General features: G+C 39.3%; 1 protein-coding gene across 1 annotated transcript in view; it reads left to right on the forward strand.

Moving 5' to 3' along the window:
• Window positions 1–569: 569 nt before the first annotated feature.
• LOC146735013 (uncharacterized) overlaps window positions 570–18617 on the forward strand; it is a 28276-nt gene continuing 10228 nt past the window's right edge. Inside the window, exons 1-2 of the mRNA XM_085507318.1 lie at window positions 570–605; window positions 956–2204. Of these exons, the coding sequence (XP_085363444.1) occupies window positions 570–605; window positions 956–2204 (1285 nt within the window). The remainder of the gene's footprint in view (window positions 606–955; window positions 2205–18617) is intronic.

The raw sequence follows: 18617 nt of genomic DNA on the forward strand, positions 1-18617 counted from the left end.
TTGTGACAGTATCCTACCTTCCGGGCAAACAGAATGAAATTGCAGATGTACTTTTATGATTTGAATTTCAGAGGTTTTAGAAGCTAGCACCAAATGCTAAAAGAGATATCACAGTGCCCACAATCACACCAAAAAATGAAATCTCTCTGGAATTAACAGTTGCACCCAAGACTAGACAGAATTACAGGACAGATTTAAAACACTTGTTATACTCACCATCATGTGTTCTTTCAAGTGTATTTACCACTTTACAAGTCTACATGTATTTAGTTTTAAATAAATATTGTTATTGTGACCTTGCATCTTCAAGTATTGCGTCATAAATACATATATATTGTTTTAATGAATCTGCATTTCATTAGTTCATTAATGAATAGAAAAATAAATTATTTATATGGATGGTGGTTGATTCCAGCGTTTCTGGTGATTCTTATTAGACCCAGTCTGAACACGAGAACTTATAATTTCAACTCCAAGCTATTCTCATTCAAACTTCATGAACGCATATCAGATCATACATACATATACCGGGTTTATGCAAGAGCATATGTTTCATAATCTAATTCAAGATGGCTGAACAGTATAGTTCACTAATAATGGGTAAGGTGATCAACAGTTTCACTGTTTTGTTTTTTTCACAATTTACAAAAAAACTGGAAATAAATTGGTAGAATTTACATAGTGTGTACATGTATATGGAATTTGTTTGTTATATTTTGCTTTACTTCCTCAATTATGAATTTTACTAACACTTTAAAAAAGAGAACCCAGCATGACCGCTATATGCTTACATCAAGTTCCTGAATTAATGCAATTCGTACCATAAGCACTCATTATACATTATTTTGGAACTGCAAATTACCTGGCAATTTGAGTACTTGTATTTGACCTTGTTCAAGACACTTAATTCACATATAATACTAACTGAGGAAATTAAATGTATTATTATTTGCAGGGAACGATTGAACAGTTAAGTACCAGGAATATGTCAAACAAGGAACAATACCAGAGTGACGTCAGTCTGCATACTGATCAACAATACCAATGTAAATACTATGACAAGTGTTTTACTGTGAAAGCCGTACTGAAAAGACACATGAGAGTGCATACTGGTGAGCAACCATACCATTGTAAAGTTTGTGACAAGCGTTTTACGCAGAAAGTCCACCTGAAAACACACATGAGAGTGCATACAGCTGAGCAACCATACCAATGTAAAGAATGCAACAAGTGTTTTACCAAGAAAGGCTACCTGAAAACACACATGAGAGAGCATACTGGTGAGCAACCATATCAATGTAAAGTTTGTGACAAACGTTTTACCTGGAAAAACAATCTGAAAACACACGTGGGAGTGCATACAGATGAGCAGCCATACCAATGTAAAGAATGCAACAAGTGTTTTACCATGAAAAGCAGTCTGAAAACACACATGAGAGTGCATACTGGTGAGCAGCCATACCAATGTAAAGAATGCAACAAGTGTTTTACCACAAAAGGCAATCTGAAAACACACATGCGAGTGCATACTGGTGAGCAGCCGTACCAATGTAAAGAATGCAACAAGTGTTTTACCCTGAAAGGCAACCTGAAAACACACATGAGAGTGCATACTTGTGAGCAACCGTACCAATGTAAAGAATGCAACAAGCGTTTTATCCAGAAAGGCAACCTGAAAACACACATGAGAGTGCATACTTGTGAGCAACCGTACCAATGTAAAGAATGCAACAAGCGTTTTATCCAGAAAGGCAGTCTGAAAACACACATGAGAGTGCATACTGGTGAGCAACCATACCAATGTAAAGAATGCAACAAGTGTTTTACCATGAAATACAGTCTGAAAAGACATATGAGAGTGCATACTGGTGAGCAACCATACCAATGTAAAGAATGCAACAAGTGTTTTACCCTGAAATACAGTCTGAAAACACACATGAGAGTGCATACTGGTGATCAACCATACCAATGTAAAGAATGCAACAAGTGTTTTACCAGGAAAAGCAGTCTGAAAACACACATGAGTGTGCATACTGGTGATAAACTATACCAATGTGAAAAATGCAACAAGTGTTTTACCCGGAAAGGCAGTCTGAAAACACACATGAGAGTGCATACTGGTGTGCAACCATACCAATGTCAAGAATGCAACAAGTGTTTTACCATGAAAAGCAGTCTGAAAACACACATGAGAGTGCATACTGGTGAGCAACCATACCAATGTAAAGAATGCAACAAGTGTTTTACCATGAAAAGCAGTCTGAAAACACACATGAGAGTGCATACTGGTGAGCAACCCTACCAATGTAAAGAATGCAACAAGTGTTTTACCTGGAAAAGCAATCTGAAAACACACATGATAACGAATATCGGCCAGCAACCATACAAATGTAAAGAATGTGAAAAGTTTTATAAAAACAAATGCAGCCTAAAAACACACATGAAAGTTCATATTGTTCAGCAACGTTACAATATTAGGAAGTTTGAAAAAACAAGGAATGGTAGACATGTACATGTATTCCGCGTAATATTTGTGTAGTTTACTACAGTCTGTGTCCATATTATGGTGGACATGTAGATGTATCCCGTGTAATATGATGTAGTGTACTACAGTCTGTGTCCATATTATGGTGGATGTGTAAATGTATTCTGTGTAATATTTATGTAGTGTACTACAGTCTGTGTCCATATTATGATGGGCATGTACATGTATTCTGTGTAATATTTATGTAGTGTATGCCATGAGTGTATTGATATTTTATAATGCTCAAAAAGTGTGTTTGAGCTCTGTTACATACATTTTTATATATTCGATTTATATTCAATTGGTTTACTTTGTGTTACGTTGGCAAGTTATTCCACATAACATTTTTGAACTATTTTACCATTTTAGAGAAGGGGTCCTAGGCCATTCCCTACCCACAGATAAACACACCCTTGATCCATTACGGCAAAATGTTGTACACAAAAAAGACAAGACTGTACGTATCTTAGCATTATTGTCCAAGCATTTTAAGGTAGAATGCTACTCACGAGCTTTTTCGCTCGTAATTGCGAAATCACCCCGACTAGTTTATTCTGCATGGCTCTCTATCGACACTACAGGAACCCGTCGATTTTTCAATGGGTAATTATGTTAATGAGTGTTCTAATTGACAATCATCTAAGCCAATCACAACGTCTCTTCCACTGACCTCTGGCCGAGAAGAAGTCGGCTGATTGTAGCATCCGATTTTTGTTTCAATTCTACGACAGTACGAGATAATTTTTAGCTCCGCTGTCGACTTTGTAAGCTTATCATATGAGTGATTGTCCGTTGTCCGCCGTCGTCCGTGTCAATGTTTTACTTGTTTGACTTCTTCTTGAAAACTATAAGCCTGAATGCTTTGATACTTGGTGTATATGTACCTTGAGTAGACCTCTCTCAGATTTGTTCATTTTGTAATGATATCCTCAATTCTCTAATTTTGGTGAATATTTTTGTCATTTTGGGAAAAAATGATATTTTCGACTTCTTGTTAAAAACTACAAGTCCAATTGCTTTGATATTACATATATAGGTACTACATGTGAACCTCTCTCAGATTTGTTCATTTTGTAATAATATCTTCATTTCTCTATTTTTCTCTAATTTTGGTGAATATTTTTGTCATTTTTGGTGAAAAGTTATATTTTTAAATTCTTGTTGGAAACAGCAAGTCCCATTGCTTTGATACTATATATTAATTGAAATGTGCATTGCTAACAGTGGAGCTATCTCAGCCGACTGGCTGCTTGTTTACACATTGTGATGAATTAGAAACGACAACTAAGACAAACTCGAATTTCAACGTGCTGCCATGTTGGGTCTGCAGTGTGACCTTTACCATGTTGCACGTATTTCCGCTCGCATCTCATTATAATATGTGCTCATGAATATTTAATAGCAATGAATTTCCTGCAGATTAAACCAGTCGTGGTGATTTTGCGCTAACACCTGCAATTCGCGAATTTTTTTATTTTATTTAAACTACAAAAACAAATTAATCGCTCCGACTGCGCCAGTCTAGCCCAGACTGTCAGTATCGCATAATTGCATAAAATTATTGACGAAAGATCAGCCCTTAGATCATTATAAAATGGACATATAAAGACAATGTGAATTTCATTTTTTATAATGCTAAATTCAAACGTATCACTGCAAACTGTAATCTAACCCTATTTTTGTGTGTCTGCCTAATTCAACATCATGTTTACGGCCAAAACAGCGAAAACTCGTCAGTATATATTTTAGTCTATAATTGCTTGCCAATAAATCTCCCAGGTTATAATACTACATTGATTTTTCCGAAAGTACACAGCCTGGATGATTGTGAAATTGAGGCATGCCATTCTTGCTGACAACAATTTTTAGCTCCGCTGTCGACTTTGTCGAGCGGAGCTTATCATATGAGTGATTGTCCGTCGTCGTCCGTCGTCCGTCGTCGTCCGTGTCAATGTTTTACTTTTTCGACTTCTTCTTGAAAACTCAAGCCTAAATGCTTTGATACTTGGTGTATATGTACCTTGGGTAGACCTCTCTTAGGTTTGTTCATTTCATGTTGATATCTTTAATTCTCTAATTTTGGTGAATATTTTTGTCATTTTTGGTAAAAACTTATATTTTCGACTTCTTGTTAAAAACCGCAAGTGCAATTGCTTTGATATTACATCTATAGGTACTACATGTGGACCTCTCTCAGATTTGTTCATTTTGTAATGATATCTTTAATTCTCTAATTTTGGTGAATATTTTTGACATTTTTGGTAAAAAGTGATATTTTCGACTTCTTGTTAAAAACTGTAAGTCCGATTGCTTTGATACTATTCATATTGTTCATTTTCTAATGATGTTTTCAGTTCTTTAATTGAAATGTGCATTGCTAACAGCGGAGCTATCTCAGCCGATAGGCTGCTTGTTTTTATTCTTTGAGTAAATATCCCTAAGAAATTTGCAGTATCTGCAACTTGTTTTTCAAATCAGGCAATTTTGAAACTATATTTGAACAGAAGATTTTTATGTGGGTTTCGCAAGTAAGTCTGTCGGTCTTGTCTAATCATGTTATGCATGATATAACATGTTTTGGGGTTCCAGCTATTTATTATTTAATTTTACCAATATAAGATACAACGCTTGAAATAACCACAGCACAATGGCAACCTTCCACATTCGTCTAACATCGCTACATTGTTGTACAACTATTAATGCTAAGATATCTGCAAAATGTTGTCTGTACCCTCTCGATTTCCGAATTTTAGTACCCCCACATCGCTACCTTAAGAAATAGCTGGCACAATGATTGCATCAAATAAATTAAATGCACTAACCAATGGCATACTACTAAGTTTTTTGCAGTACGTACATTTTTTGGTTTACTGTAAATCTGTGTTTAGAGGGCGGTAAAATAATATGCATATAGTAGCAGTTTAGCAGCGGTCTACAATAAGTTGACTACATTTAGCCGATACACTTCGAACAAAACAGTATATATGCCATCATTAACTTGAAGAATACAAAACTAATAAACCAATATGAAAGTACAGTGTAGTGTTGCCGTCTCAATCCCGTTCGAACCCCACACTTTACTAACTGAGCATATACTAGCACAAGACAAACGGACCTATTCAGGACCACCACATCCTTCAGAGAGAGACTACCATTACATTAGTGTTTCAATGTTGCTTTAATATTTAACATCAGCTGCTTGAACGCGATCTTCATTACACCATCGCGGAATCAACGAATAAAAGCTTGCCCATTTATAACAACCTGTTGTTGAACTGAGACAGCGTAACTTCACGATTGACATTTAAAGCTCGTTGCCACCTAAATGCTCATTACTATGCAATTTCGACTGAGTCTGATAGAAACCTCACTGAGTCAAGTGATTTAAACGATGATAATTATTTTAATTAATACTGTTTGTTTTATTTTGTTCTAATCTACGATCATAAATCTATTCACTTCTAAAATTTAGGGGTTCGACCGAACCCCCCCTAAACTACGGGTGATTATATTTTCAATTCTTTAATTTTAATGAATATTGTTGTTGTCCTTTTTGGTAAAAAGTGATATTTTCGAATTCTGGTAAAAAATTGCAAATCTGATGGCTTTTATGTTATACATATAGTTACCTCAGATAGACCGTTCTCAGATTTGTTCATCTTGTGATAAAATCTTCAATTCTGTTTTATCAATGCTGTTTTATATCAATTTGATTACCGGGATTCAAGAACACTGCTCAGAGTCTAGCCTTCATGACCAAACAGTGGAATTTGGTACATTATGGAAAGAATGGGCGCTTAGCTGAACGTGAACTCAAAAATAACAATGCTCCAAAAGAGGGACGAGACGAGTAAGGTAAAATCATTCTAATTATTGCCTGTATTGAAATAGTGCAATCTAGCCTCAATTGTACGGCCGCAGGATACACCGCATTACTCGTGAAAATAACTTCGATACGCAACGAAAGCCACGGGAAGGGTGTGGGGTTCTGTCATAGTATACAGATTACAAGGCCCATATAATGTTGACGCGAATCTGTTGAATGTATTCGGTCGTTTCTTCCAAGTTATATTAGTTTTGACGTATAAAAATTCACTGATATTGCCAATGTAACAAACTAATAAAACAATAATGTACCCGGGAGTACATTATTGTTTAAATATTCATGTTAATGTTGGTGAGCAATACAAATCATTACAATCATAGCACCGGTATAATACACAAGACACCAACATATTTGTAAAACTCTATAGACCTTTTATGACTAACTATAATAATACGTTTATTCAAGTACATAGGCCACCGGCCTTTAGGTACAAATCAGATATAAAGTAAATATTTACACATATGAGGGCTAGTCAAGAAAACTCGTATCACAATTCAGGTCTTGTCTTTGCATAGCATAGAAAATAAATTTTGAAAGATCACGTATAACGGTAACACTGCCTGAGGACATTAAAGAATAAATTGGTTGGAAAACAGTTGGAAATGAAATCATTAATTCGGAGATGTATTTTCTTCCCAGATCACTGTAAAAAAGGCAAATTAAACAAAAGTGGTATTCATCTTTAACCTGGTTTGTAGTACAAAAAATACGAATACGCTCTGATCTCTAATTTTTCAATCGCCTATCTGCTTCAATTCTCAATTGATTTATTGACATTCGGAACCTACACAAAGCTCTTCGAAAATATGGTTTATCAATACAGTTTAAGTACTTTTCCTTGCCAAAAAGCTGTTTAAATTTAGCATACATATCAAGTTTGGGGGAGTTATTTACATCAGTGTGCCATTCCTGAATATCAATGTTATTTCACCTTTCTTTAAACAACAAAATAAACAAATTGATATTGCCAACGCCTTGGTTTATCCAGGCCTCACCAAAGCCATATGAAAATAATAATTTAGCTATGGAAGGCAACAGAGTTATGCCTCTATAATTGTTTACATTGCCGTATGAAACATTTTTATGAAGGGGAAAGATTAGACCCGAAACCCATTGATCAGAATAAACATCAGTGATAAGAATTTTATTAAATAGTAGAAGCATGAAAGTTTTTAATTGGCTTGGCGCATTTTTGAAAAATTCAGAAGGGAGACCATCTAGACCAGGGGATTTATTGTTTTTTAATTTCACAAGCGAATTATCAAGTTCCCGGAAGGTGATTTCACAATCCAGAGTGGTACACGCAATTGTAAGGCTATCTAAAACAGGATCGACTGTCGATCTTGTATTGTCAACAACATTTTTCGCTTCATTGTAAAACTCCGTGCAACTAGGAGTGTCCCACTCAGTGGTATTATCTTGAAACAAATTGGAAAAATAATCAAACCAATCTTTAATACCGATATCAGGCGAGCAACTTGTTTATGACTAACAGGCTTAGTAATTAATTCCCGCCACCAATTTTGAGCATTTTGGCTAATTTTTAACAAATCCAAAATCACTCTGGATAATTCCCTCACTGCATAATATACTTTTGCATTTGAAGTTTTGATAATTTTAATTAGTGTATATACATGTATTTTAGTTCATACATGTACACTCACAAAAATACTCATCAAATATAAGTAAGAGAATTTATTACATAACCTGAACAGAAATAATGCATTGTTCCTATCCTTGTAACTTCACGCAGGAATCCTAATAAATAAGATTTAAAGGGCGGTAGTCGCCGTGCCGCGTCCTGTTCGATATGGGACTCATAGCGACGTATACAACGCGTGTAAAATTCATTGTTTATTGTCATGAAACTCGAACACGCGCAGCGCGACGACCACCGCGCTTTAAAGTTCTCGACTGACTCATTTTGCAATATTGGCATTTGCAGGATTTAATTTTTTGCAAATATTTTATCCACTGACATTTATTTAGTATTTATATTTTCATGCATACCGTACATTTTTCTCTTCCTGATTTGGCTATGTTGTGTAGTTTATTCTTTTGGATTGTTTTGTCGATTGTTTTGTGTCAGGAGAGCCACGGAAATCCAGCAGAAATATGTTGGCTGTCCACAGCAGCGATATGATTTCATACGCAGAAAGTTAAAACCACAAATAACCATACAATGATCACTAAATACAGCTATCCTGGACAGAATTTGACAGCGTTATCGATCACCATGAGTTAAACTGGTGTTTGTCAAAGTATGTAAGAGATATGGCTCTTTTTAGAGCAGTAATTGAGAAATCTTTATTGACAGTGAATTCATCTCCAGTAAAAGAACCAGCATGTATGACTTTTAGAGCACATGTATAAAGTAACACGATGTGCGACCTTTAGTGGTCATGCATAAAGTACCAGGATGCGTGACCTTGCACAGCTGGCTTCTCAGGAATTGGGTCCTTGCGCTCGAGTGAAGTGTTTCGCACTGATTGTGCACCACGATCATCACCAGCATTCTGAGTAAAGAATACGTGATTGGTCTCTCTCGCATTGCCACTATGCTTAGATTCAGCGTCTATGTTTCTATCAACTTTTGTTATACTCTCAATACCCCCACTTACTGGATAACTGGATGGATTTCACAGCATTGGCAGTCATCGATTTCACATGCAGGAATTTTTACCATTGACCACAAATAAATGCATGACATGAGTTGTTGGTTTCATGCCAGTATGGCTTGTTTCTGTTGAATGAGAGATAAAAATATCGATCAATAAATCAATTAATTAATTAATTGTCTTTCTGAAAATCTGAGCACAGTAGAGATCGACGTACAGTAGAGGTTGATGCAAATAAGAGGTTGATGCACAGTAAAGATTGATGCACAGTAGAGATTGATGCACAGTAGAGGTTGGTGCACAGTAAAGATTGATGCACAGTAGAGATTGATGCACAGTAGTGATTGATGCACAGTAGAGGTTGGTGCACAGTAAAGATTGATGCACAGTAAAGATTGATGCACAGTAGAGGTTGATGCACAGTAGAGATTGATGCACAGTAGAGGTTGATGCACAGCAAAGATTGATGCACAGTAAATTCGCAGTAGAGATTGACGCACAGTAGAGGTTTATGCACAGTAGAGGTAGACGCACAGTAGAGGTCGATGCACAGTAGAGATTGATGCACAGTAGAGGTTGATGCACAGTAGAGATTGATGCACAGTAGAGGTTGATGCACATCAAAGATTGATCCACAGTAGAGGTTGATGCACAGTAGAGATTGATGCACATTAGAGGTTGACCACAGTAGAGGTCGATGTACAGTAGAGATTGATGTACAGTAATGGTTAATTCACAGTAGAGATTGGCGCACAGCAGAGATTGATGCACAGTAGAGGTTGATGCACAGCAAAGATTAATGCACAGTAGATGCGCAGTTAAAATTGATGTGCAGTAAAGGTTGATGCACAGCAGAGATTGATGCAAATTAGAGGTTGACGCACAGTAGAGGTCGATGTACAGTAGAGGTTGATGTACAGTTATAGTTAATTCACAGTAGAGATTGGCGCACAGTAGAGATTGATGCACAGTAGAGGTTGATGCACAGTAGAGATTCATGCATATTAGAGGTTGACGCACAGAAGAGGTCGATGTACAGTAGAGATTGATGTACAGTTATGGTTAATTCACAGTAGAGATTGGCGCACAGTAGAGATTGATGCACAGTAGAGGTTGATGCACAGCAAAGATTGATGCACAGTAGAGGCGCAGTAGATATTGATGCACAGTAGATGTTGATGCACAGCAGAGAATGGCACACAGTGGAGGTTGATGCACAATAGAGCTTGATACACAGTAGAGGTTGATGCACAGTAGAGATTGATGCACAGTAGAGGTTGACGCACAGTAGAGGTTGATGCACAGTAGTGATTGATGCACATTGGAGGTTGATGCACAGTAGAGGTCGATGTACAGTAGAGGTTGATGTACAGTAGAGGATAATTCACAGTAAAGATTGATGCAAAGTAGAGATTGATGCACAGTAGAGGTTGATGCACAGCAAAGATTGATGCACAAGATGCAAAGTAGAGATTGATGCACAGTAGAGGTTGACACACAGTTAAACTTGATGCACAGTAGATGCGCAGTAGAGATTGATGCACAGTAGAGATTGATGCACAGTAGAGATTGATGCGCAGTAGAGGTTGATGCACAGAAGAGGTTGATGCACAGCAAAGATTGATGCACAGTAGACACGCAGTAGAGATTGATGCACAGTAAAGATTGATGCACAGCAAAGATTGATGCACAGTAGATGCGCGGTAGAGATTGATGCCCAGTAGAGGTTGATACACAGTAGAGATTGATGCACAGTAGAAATTGATGCATGGTAGAGGTTGATGCACAGTAGAGGGTGGTGCACAGTTGAGGTTGATGCACAGCAAAGAATGATGCAAAGTAGAGGCGCAGTAGATATTGATGTACATTAGAGGTTGATGCACAGTAGAGATTGGCGCACAGTAGAGAGTGATGCACATTAGAGGTTGATACACAGTAAAGATTAATGCATACTAGAATGATGCACGGTAGAGGGTGATGCACAGTGGAGGTTGATGCACATTAGAAGTTGATGCACAATAGAGCTTGGTGCACAGTAGAGGTTGATGCACAGTAGAGATTGATGTACATTGGAGGTTGATGCACAGCAAAGATTGATGCACAGTAAATTCGCAGTAGAGATTGACGCACAGTAGAGGTTTATGCGCAGTAGAGGTTGATGCACAGCAGAGGTTGATGCACAGTAGAGATTGATGCACAGTAGAGGTTGATGCACAGTAGAGGTTGATGCACAGTAGAGATTCATGCATATTAGAGGTTGACGCACAGTAGAGGTCGATGTACAGTAGAGATTGATGTACAGTTATGGTTAATTAACAGTAGAGATTGGCGCACAGTAGAGATTGATCCACAGTAGAGGTTGATGCACAGCAAAGATTGATTCACAGTAGAGGCGCAGTAGATATTGATGTACAGTAAAGGTTGATGCACAGTAGAGATTGATGCACATTAGAGGTTGACAAACAGTAGAGGTCGATGTACAGTAGAGGTTGATGTACAGTTATGGTTAATTCACAGTAGAGATTGGCGCACAGTAGAGATTGATCCACAGTAGAGGTTGATGCACAGCAAAGATTGATTCACAGTAGAGGCGCAGTAGATATTGATGCACAGTAGAGGTTGATGCACAGCAGAGAATGGCGCACAGTAGAGGTTGATGCACAGTAGAAGTTGATGCACAATAGAGCTTGATACACAGTAGAGGTTGATGCACAGTAGAAGATGATGCACAGTAGAGTTTGACGCACAGTAGAGGTTGATGCACAGTAGTGATTGATGCACATTGGAGCTTGATGCACAGTAGAGGTCGATGTACAGTAGAGGTTGATGTACAGTAGTAGAGGTTGATGCACAGCAAAGATCTACTGTGCATCAATCTCTACTATGTATCAACCTCTACTGGCCATCAATCTCTACCGCGCATCTACTGTGTATCAATCTTTGCTGTGCATCAACCTCTACTGTGCATCAATCTCTACTATGCGCCAATCTCTTCTGTGAATTAACCATAACTGTACATCAATCTCTACTGTACATCGACCTCTACTGTGCGTCAACCTCTAATATGCATGAATCTCTACTGTGAAATCAACCTCTACTGTGCATCAACCTCTACTGTGCATCAATCTCTACTGTGCATCAACCTCCACTGTGCATCAACCTCTACTGTGCATCAATCTCTACTGTGCGTCAATCTCTACTTCGAATTTACTGTGCATCAATCTTTGCTGTGCATCAACCTCTAATGTGCATCAATCTCTACTGTGCATCAACCTCTACTGTGCAGTAGATATTGATGCACAGTAGAGGTTGACGCACAGTAAAGATTGAATCACAGTAGATGCGCAGTAGAGATTGATGCATAGTAGAGGTTGATACACAGTAGAGATTGATGCGCAGTAGAGGTTGATGCACAGTAGAGGTTGATGCACAGCAAAGATTGATGCACAGTAGACACGCAGTAGAGATTGATGCACAGTAAAGATTGATGGAAAGCAAAGATTGATGCACAGTATATGCGCGGTAGAGATTGATGCCCAGTAGAGGTTGATACACAGTAGAGATTGATGCACATTGGAGGTTGATGCACAGTAGAGGTCGATGTACAGTAGAGGTTGATGTACAGTAGAGGTTAATTCACAGTAAAGATTGATGCAAAGTAGAGATTGATGCACGGTAGTGGTTGATGCACAGCAAAGATTGATGCACAGTATATGCGCGGTAGAGATTGATGCCCAGTGTAGGTTGATACACAGTAGAGATCGATGCACAGTAGAGCTTGATGCACAGTAGAGGTTGATGCACAGTAGAGATTGATGCACATGAGAGGTTGATGCACAGCAAAGATTGATGCACAGTAAATTCGAAGCAGAGATTGACGCACAGTAGAGGTTTATGCACAGTAGAGGTTGATGCACAGTGGAGGTTGATGCACAATAGAGCTTGATGCACAGTAGAGGTTGATGCACAGTAGAGATTGATGCACATTAGAGGTTGATTCACAGCAAAGATTGATGCACAGTAAATTCGAAGTAGAGATTGACGCACAGTAGAGGTTTATGCACAGTAGAGGTTGATGCACAATGGAGGTTGATGCACAATAGAGCTTGATGCACAGTAGAGGTTGATGCACAGTAGAAATTGATGCATGGTAGAGGTTGATGCACAGTAGAGGCTGGTGCACAGTTGAGGTTGATGCACAGCAAAGAATGATGCACAGTAGAGGCGCAGTAGATATTGATGCTCAGTAGAGGTTGATGCACAGTAGAGATTGGCGCACAGTAGAGATTGATGCACATTAGAGGTTGATACACAGTAAAGATTAATGCATACTAGAAATGATGCACGGTAGAGGGTGATGCACAGTGGAGGTTGATGCACAGTAGAAGTTGATGCACAATAGAGCTTGATGCACAGTAGAGTTTGATGCACAGTAGAGATTGATGCACAGTAGAGGTTGACGCACAGTAGAGGTTGATGCACAGTAGAGATTGATGCACTTTGGAGGTTGATGCACAGTAGAGGTCGATGTACAGTAGAGGTTGATGTACAGTAGAGGTTAATTCACAGTGGAGATTGGCGCACAGTAGAGGTTGATGCACAGTAGAGGTTGATGCACAGTAAAGATTGATGCACTGCAAAGATTGATGCACAGTAGATGCGCGGTAGAGATTGGTGCCCAGTAGAGGTTGATACACAGTGGAGATTGATGCACAGTAGAGGGTGATGCACAGTTGAGGTTGATGCACAGTAGAAGTTGATGCACAATAGAGCTCGATACAGAGTAGAGGTTGAAACACAGTAGAGGTTGATGCACAGTGGATGTTGATTCGCAGTAGATGTTGATGCACAGTAGAGATTGATGCACAGTAGAGGGTGAAGCACAGTAGAGGTTGATGCACAGTAGAAGGTGATGCACAGTAGAGGTTGATGAACAGTAGAGATTGATACACAGTAGAGGGTGATGCACAGTAGAGGTTGATGCACAGTAGAGGGTGATGCACAGTAGAGGTTGATGTACAGTAGAGATTCATGCGCAGTACATGTTGATGCACAGTAGAGATTGATGCACAGTAGAGATTAATACACAGTTTAGGTTAATGCACAGTATACGTTGATGCACAGTAATGATTGGTTCACAGTAGAGGTTGATATACAGTATAGGTTGATGCACAGTAGAGATTGATGTACGGTAGAAATTGATGCACAGTAGAGGGTGGAGCACAGTAGAGGTTGATGCACAGTAGAAGGTGATGCACAGTAGAGGTTTATGAACAGTAGAGATTGATACACAGTAGAGGGTGATGCACAGTAGAGGTTGATGCACAGTAGAGGTTGATGCACAGTAGAGGTTGATGTACAGTAGAGATTCATACGCAGTAGATGTTGATGCACAGTAGAGTTTGATGCACAGTAGAGATTAATACACAGTGTAGGTTAATGCACAGTATACGTTGATGCACAGTAATGATTGGTTCACAGTAGAGGTTGATATACAGTATAGGTTGATGCACAGTAGAGATTGATGTACGGTAGAGATTGATGCAAATTGGAGATTAATGCACAGTAGAGGTTGATGCACATCAAAGATTGATGCACAGTAAATTCGCAGTAGAGATTGACGCACAATAGAGATTGATGTACAGTAATGGTTAATTCACAATAGAGATTGGCGCACAGTAGAGATTGATGCACAGTAGTGGTTGATGCACAGTAGAGGTTGATGCACAGTAGAGATTGATGCACATTGGAGGTTGACGCACAGTAGAGGTCGATGTACAGTAGAGGTTGATTTACAGTAGAGGTTAATTCACAGTAGAGATTGATGCAAAGTAGAGATTGATGCACAGTAGAGGTTGATGCACAGCAAAGATTGATGCATATTAGATGCAAAGTAGAGATTGATGCACAGTAGACACGCAGTAGAGATTGATGCACAGTAAAGATTGATGCACAGCAAAGATTGATGCACAGTATATGCGCGGTAGAGATTGATGCCCAGTGTAGGTTGATACACAGTAGAGATCGATGCACAGTAGAGCTTGATGCACAGTAGAGGTTGATGCACAGTAGAGATTGATGCACATTAGAGGTTGATGCACAGCAAAGATTGATGCACAGTAAATTCGAAGCAGTGATTGACGCACAGTAGAGGTTTATGCACAGTAGAGGTTGATGCACAGTGGAGGTTGATGCACAATAAAGCTTGATGCACAGTAGAGGTTGATGCACAGTAGAGATTGATGCACATTAGAGGTTGATTCACAGCAAAGATTGATGCACAGTAAATTCGAAGTAGAGATTGACGCACAGTAGAGGTTTATGCACAGTAGAGGTTGATGCACAATGGAGGTTGATGCACAATAGAGCTTGATGCACAGTAGAGGTTGATGCACAGTAGAAATTGATGCATGGTAGAGGTTGATGCGCAGTAGAGGCTGGTGCACAGTTGAGGTTGATGCACAGCAAAGAATGATGCACAGTAGAGGCGCAGTAGATATTGATGCTCAGTAGAGGTTGATGCACAGTAGAGATTGGCGCACAGTAGAGATTGATGCACATTAGAGGTTGATACACAGTAAAGATTAATGCATACTAGAAATGATGCACGGTAGAGGGTGATGCACAGTGGAGGTTGATGCACAGTAGAAGTTGATGCACAATAGAGCTTGATGCACAGTAGAGTTTGATGCACAGTAGAGATTGATGCACAGTAGAGGTTGACGCACAGTAGAGGTTGATGCACAGTAGAGATTGATGCACTTTGGAGGTTGATGCACAGTAGAGGTCGATGTACAGTAGAGGTTGATGTACAGTAGAGGTTAATTCACAGTGGAGATTGGCGCACAGTAGAGGTTGATGCACAGTAGAGGTTGATGCACAGTAAAGATTGATGCACTGCAAAGATTGATGCACAGTAGATGCGCGGTAGAGATTGGTGCCCAGTAGAGGTTGATACACAGTGGAGATTGATGCACAGTAGGGGGTGATGCACAGTTGAGGTTGATGCACAGTAGAAGTTGATGCACAATAGAGCTCGATACAGAGTAGAGGTTGAAACACAGTAGAGGTTGATGCACAGTGGATGTTGATTCGCAGTAGATGTTGATGCACAGTAGAGATTGATGCACAGTAGAGGGTGAAGCACAGTAGAGGTTGATGCACAGTAGAAGGTGATGCACAGTAGAGGTTGATGAACAGTAGAGATTGATACACAGTAGAGGGTGATGCACAGTAGAGGTTGATGCACAGTAGAGGGTGATGCACTGTAGAGGTTGATGTACAGTAGAGATTCATGCGCAGTAGCTGTTGATGCACAGTAGAGATTGATGCACAGTAGAGATTAATACACAGTTTAGGTTAATGCACAGTATACGTTGATGCACAGTAATGATTGGTTCACAGTAGAGGTTGATATACAGTATAGGTTGATGCACAGTAGAGATTGATGTACGGTAGAAATTGATGCACAGTAGAGGGTGAAGCACAGTAGAGGTTGATGCACAGTAGAAGGTGATGCACAGTAGAGGTTGATGAACAGTAGAGATTGATACACAGTAGAGGGTGATGCACAGTAGAGGTTGATGCACAGTAGAGGTTGATGCACAGTAGAGGTTGATGTACAGTAGAGATTCATACGCAGTAGATGTTGATGCACAGTAGAGTTTGATGCACAGTAGAGATTAATACACAGTGTAGGTTAATGCACAGTATACGTTGATGCACAGTAATGATTGGTTCACAGTAGAGGTTGATATACAGTATAGGTTGATGCACAGTAGAGATTGATGTACGGTAGAGATTGATGCAAATTGGAGATTAATGCACAGTAGAGGTTGATGCACATCAAAGATTGATGCACAGTAAATTCGCAGTAGAGATTGACGCACAATAGAGGTTTATGCACAGTAGTGGTTGATGCACAGTAGAGGTTGATGCACAGTAGAGATTGATGCACAGTAGAGGTTTACGCACAGTAGAGGTTGATACACAGTAGAGATTGATGCACATTAGAGGTTGACCACAGTAGTGGTCGATGTACTGTAGAGATTGATGTACAGTAATGGTTAATTCACAATAGAGATTGGCGCACAGTAGAGATTGATGCACAGTAGTGGTTGATGCACAGTAGAGGTTGATGCACAGTAGAGATTGATGCACATTGGAGGTTGACGCACAGTAGAGGTCGATGTACAGTAGAGGTTGATGTACAGTAGAGGTTAATTCACAGTAGAGATTGATGCAAAGTAGAGATTGATGCACAGTAGAGGTTGATGTACAGCAAAGATTGATGCATATTAGATGCAAAGTAGAGATTGATGCACAGTAGAGGTTGATGCACAGTAAAGATTTATGCACAGTAGATGTGCAGTAGAGATTGATGCACAGTAAAGGTTGATACACAGTAGAGATTGATGCAAAGTAGAGATTGATGTACAGTAGAGGTTGATGCACAGCAAAGATTGATGCATATTAGATGCAAAGTAGAGGTTGATGCACAGTAGATGTTGATGCACAGTAAAGATTTATGCACAGTAGATGTGCAGTAGATATTGATGCACAGTAGAGGTTGATACACAGTAGAGATTGATGCACAGTAGAGGTTGATACACAGTAGAGATTGATGCACAGTAGAAATTGATGCACAGTAGATGCGCGGTAGAGATTGATGCCCAGTAGAGGTTGATACACAGTAGAGATTGGTGCACAGTAGAAATTGATGCATGGTAGAGGTTGATGCACAGTATAGGGTGATGCACAGTTGAGGTTGATGCACAGTAGAAGTTGATGCACAATTGAGCTCGATGCACAGTAGAGGTTGAAACACAGTAGAAGTTGATGCACAGTAGAGGTTGGTGCACAGTAGAGGTTGATATACAGTAGAGGTTGGTACACAGAGGAGGTTGATGGACATTAGAGGTTGATACTGAGTAGAAGTTGATGCACAGTAGAGATTGATGCACAGTAGAGGTTTACGCACAGTAGAGGTTGATACACAGTAGAGATTGATGCACATTAGAGGTTGACCACAGTAGTGGTCGATGTACTGTAGAGATTGATGTACAGTAATGGTTAATTCACAATAGAGATTGGCGCACAGTAGAGATTGATGCACAGTAGTGGTTGATGCACAGTAGAGGTTGATGCACAGTAGAGATTGATGCACATTGGAGGTTGACGCACAGTAGAGGTCGATGTACAGTAGAGGTTGATGTACAGTAGAGGTTAATTCACAGTAGAGATTATTGCAAAGTAGAGATTGATGCACAGTAGAGGTTGATGCACAGTAAAGATTTATGCACAGTAGATGTGCAGTAGAGATTGATGCACAGTAGAGGTTGATACACAGTAGAGATTGATGCATATTAGATGCAAAGTAGAGTTTGATGCACAGTAGATGTTGATGCACAGTAAAGATTTATGCACAGTAGATGTGCAGTAGATATTGATGCACAGTAGAGGTTGATACACAGTAGAGATTGATGCACAGTAGAGGTTGATACACAGTAGAGATTGATGCACAGTAGAAATTGATGCACAGTAGATGCGCGGTAGAGATTGATGCCCAGTAGAGGTTGATACACAGTAG

The sequence above is a fragment of the Saccoglossus kowalevskii genome, chromosome 13 (genome assembly GCF_978046115.1).
Source record: "Saccoglossus kowalevskii chromosome 13, keSacKowa6.1, whole genome shotgun sequence".
Taxonomy (NCBI): domain Eukaryota; kingdom Metazoa; phylum Hemichordata; class Enteropneusta; family Harrimaniidae; genus Saccoglossus; species Saccoglossus kowalevskii.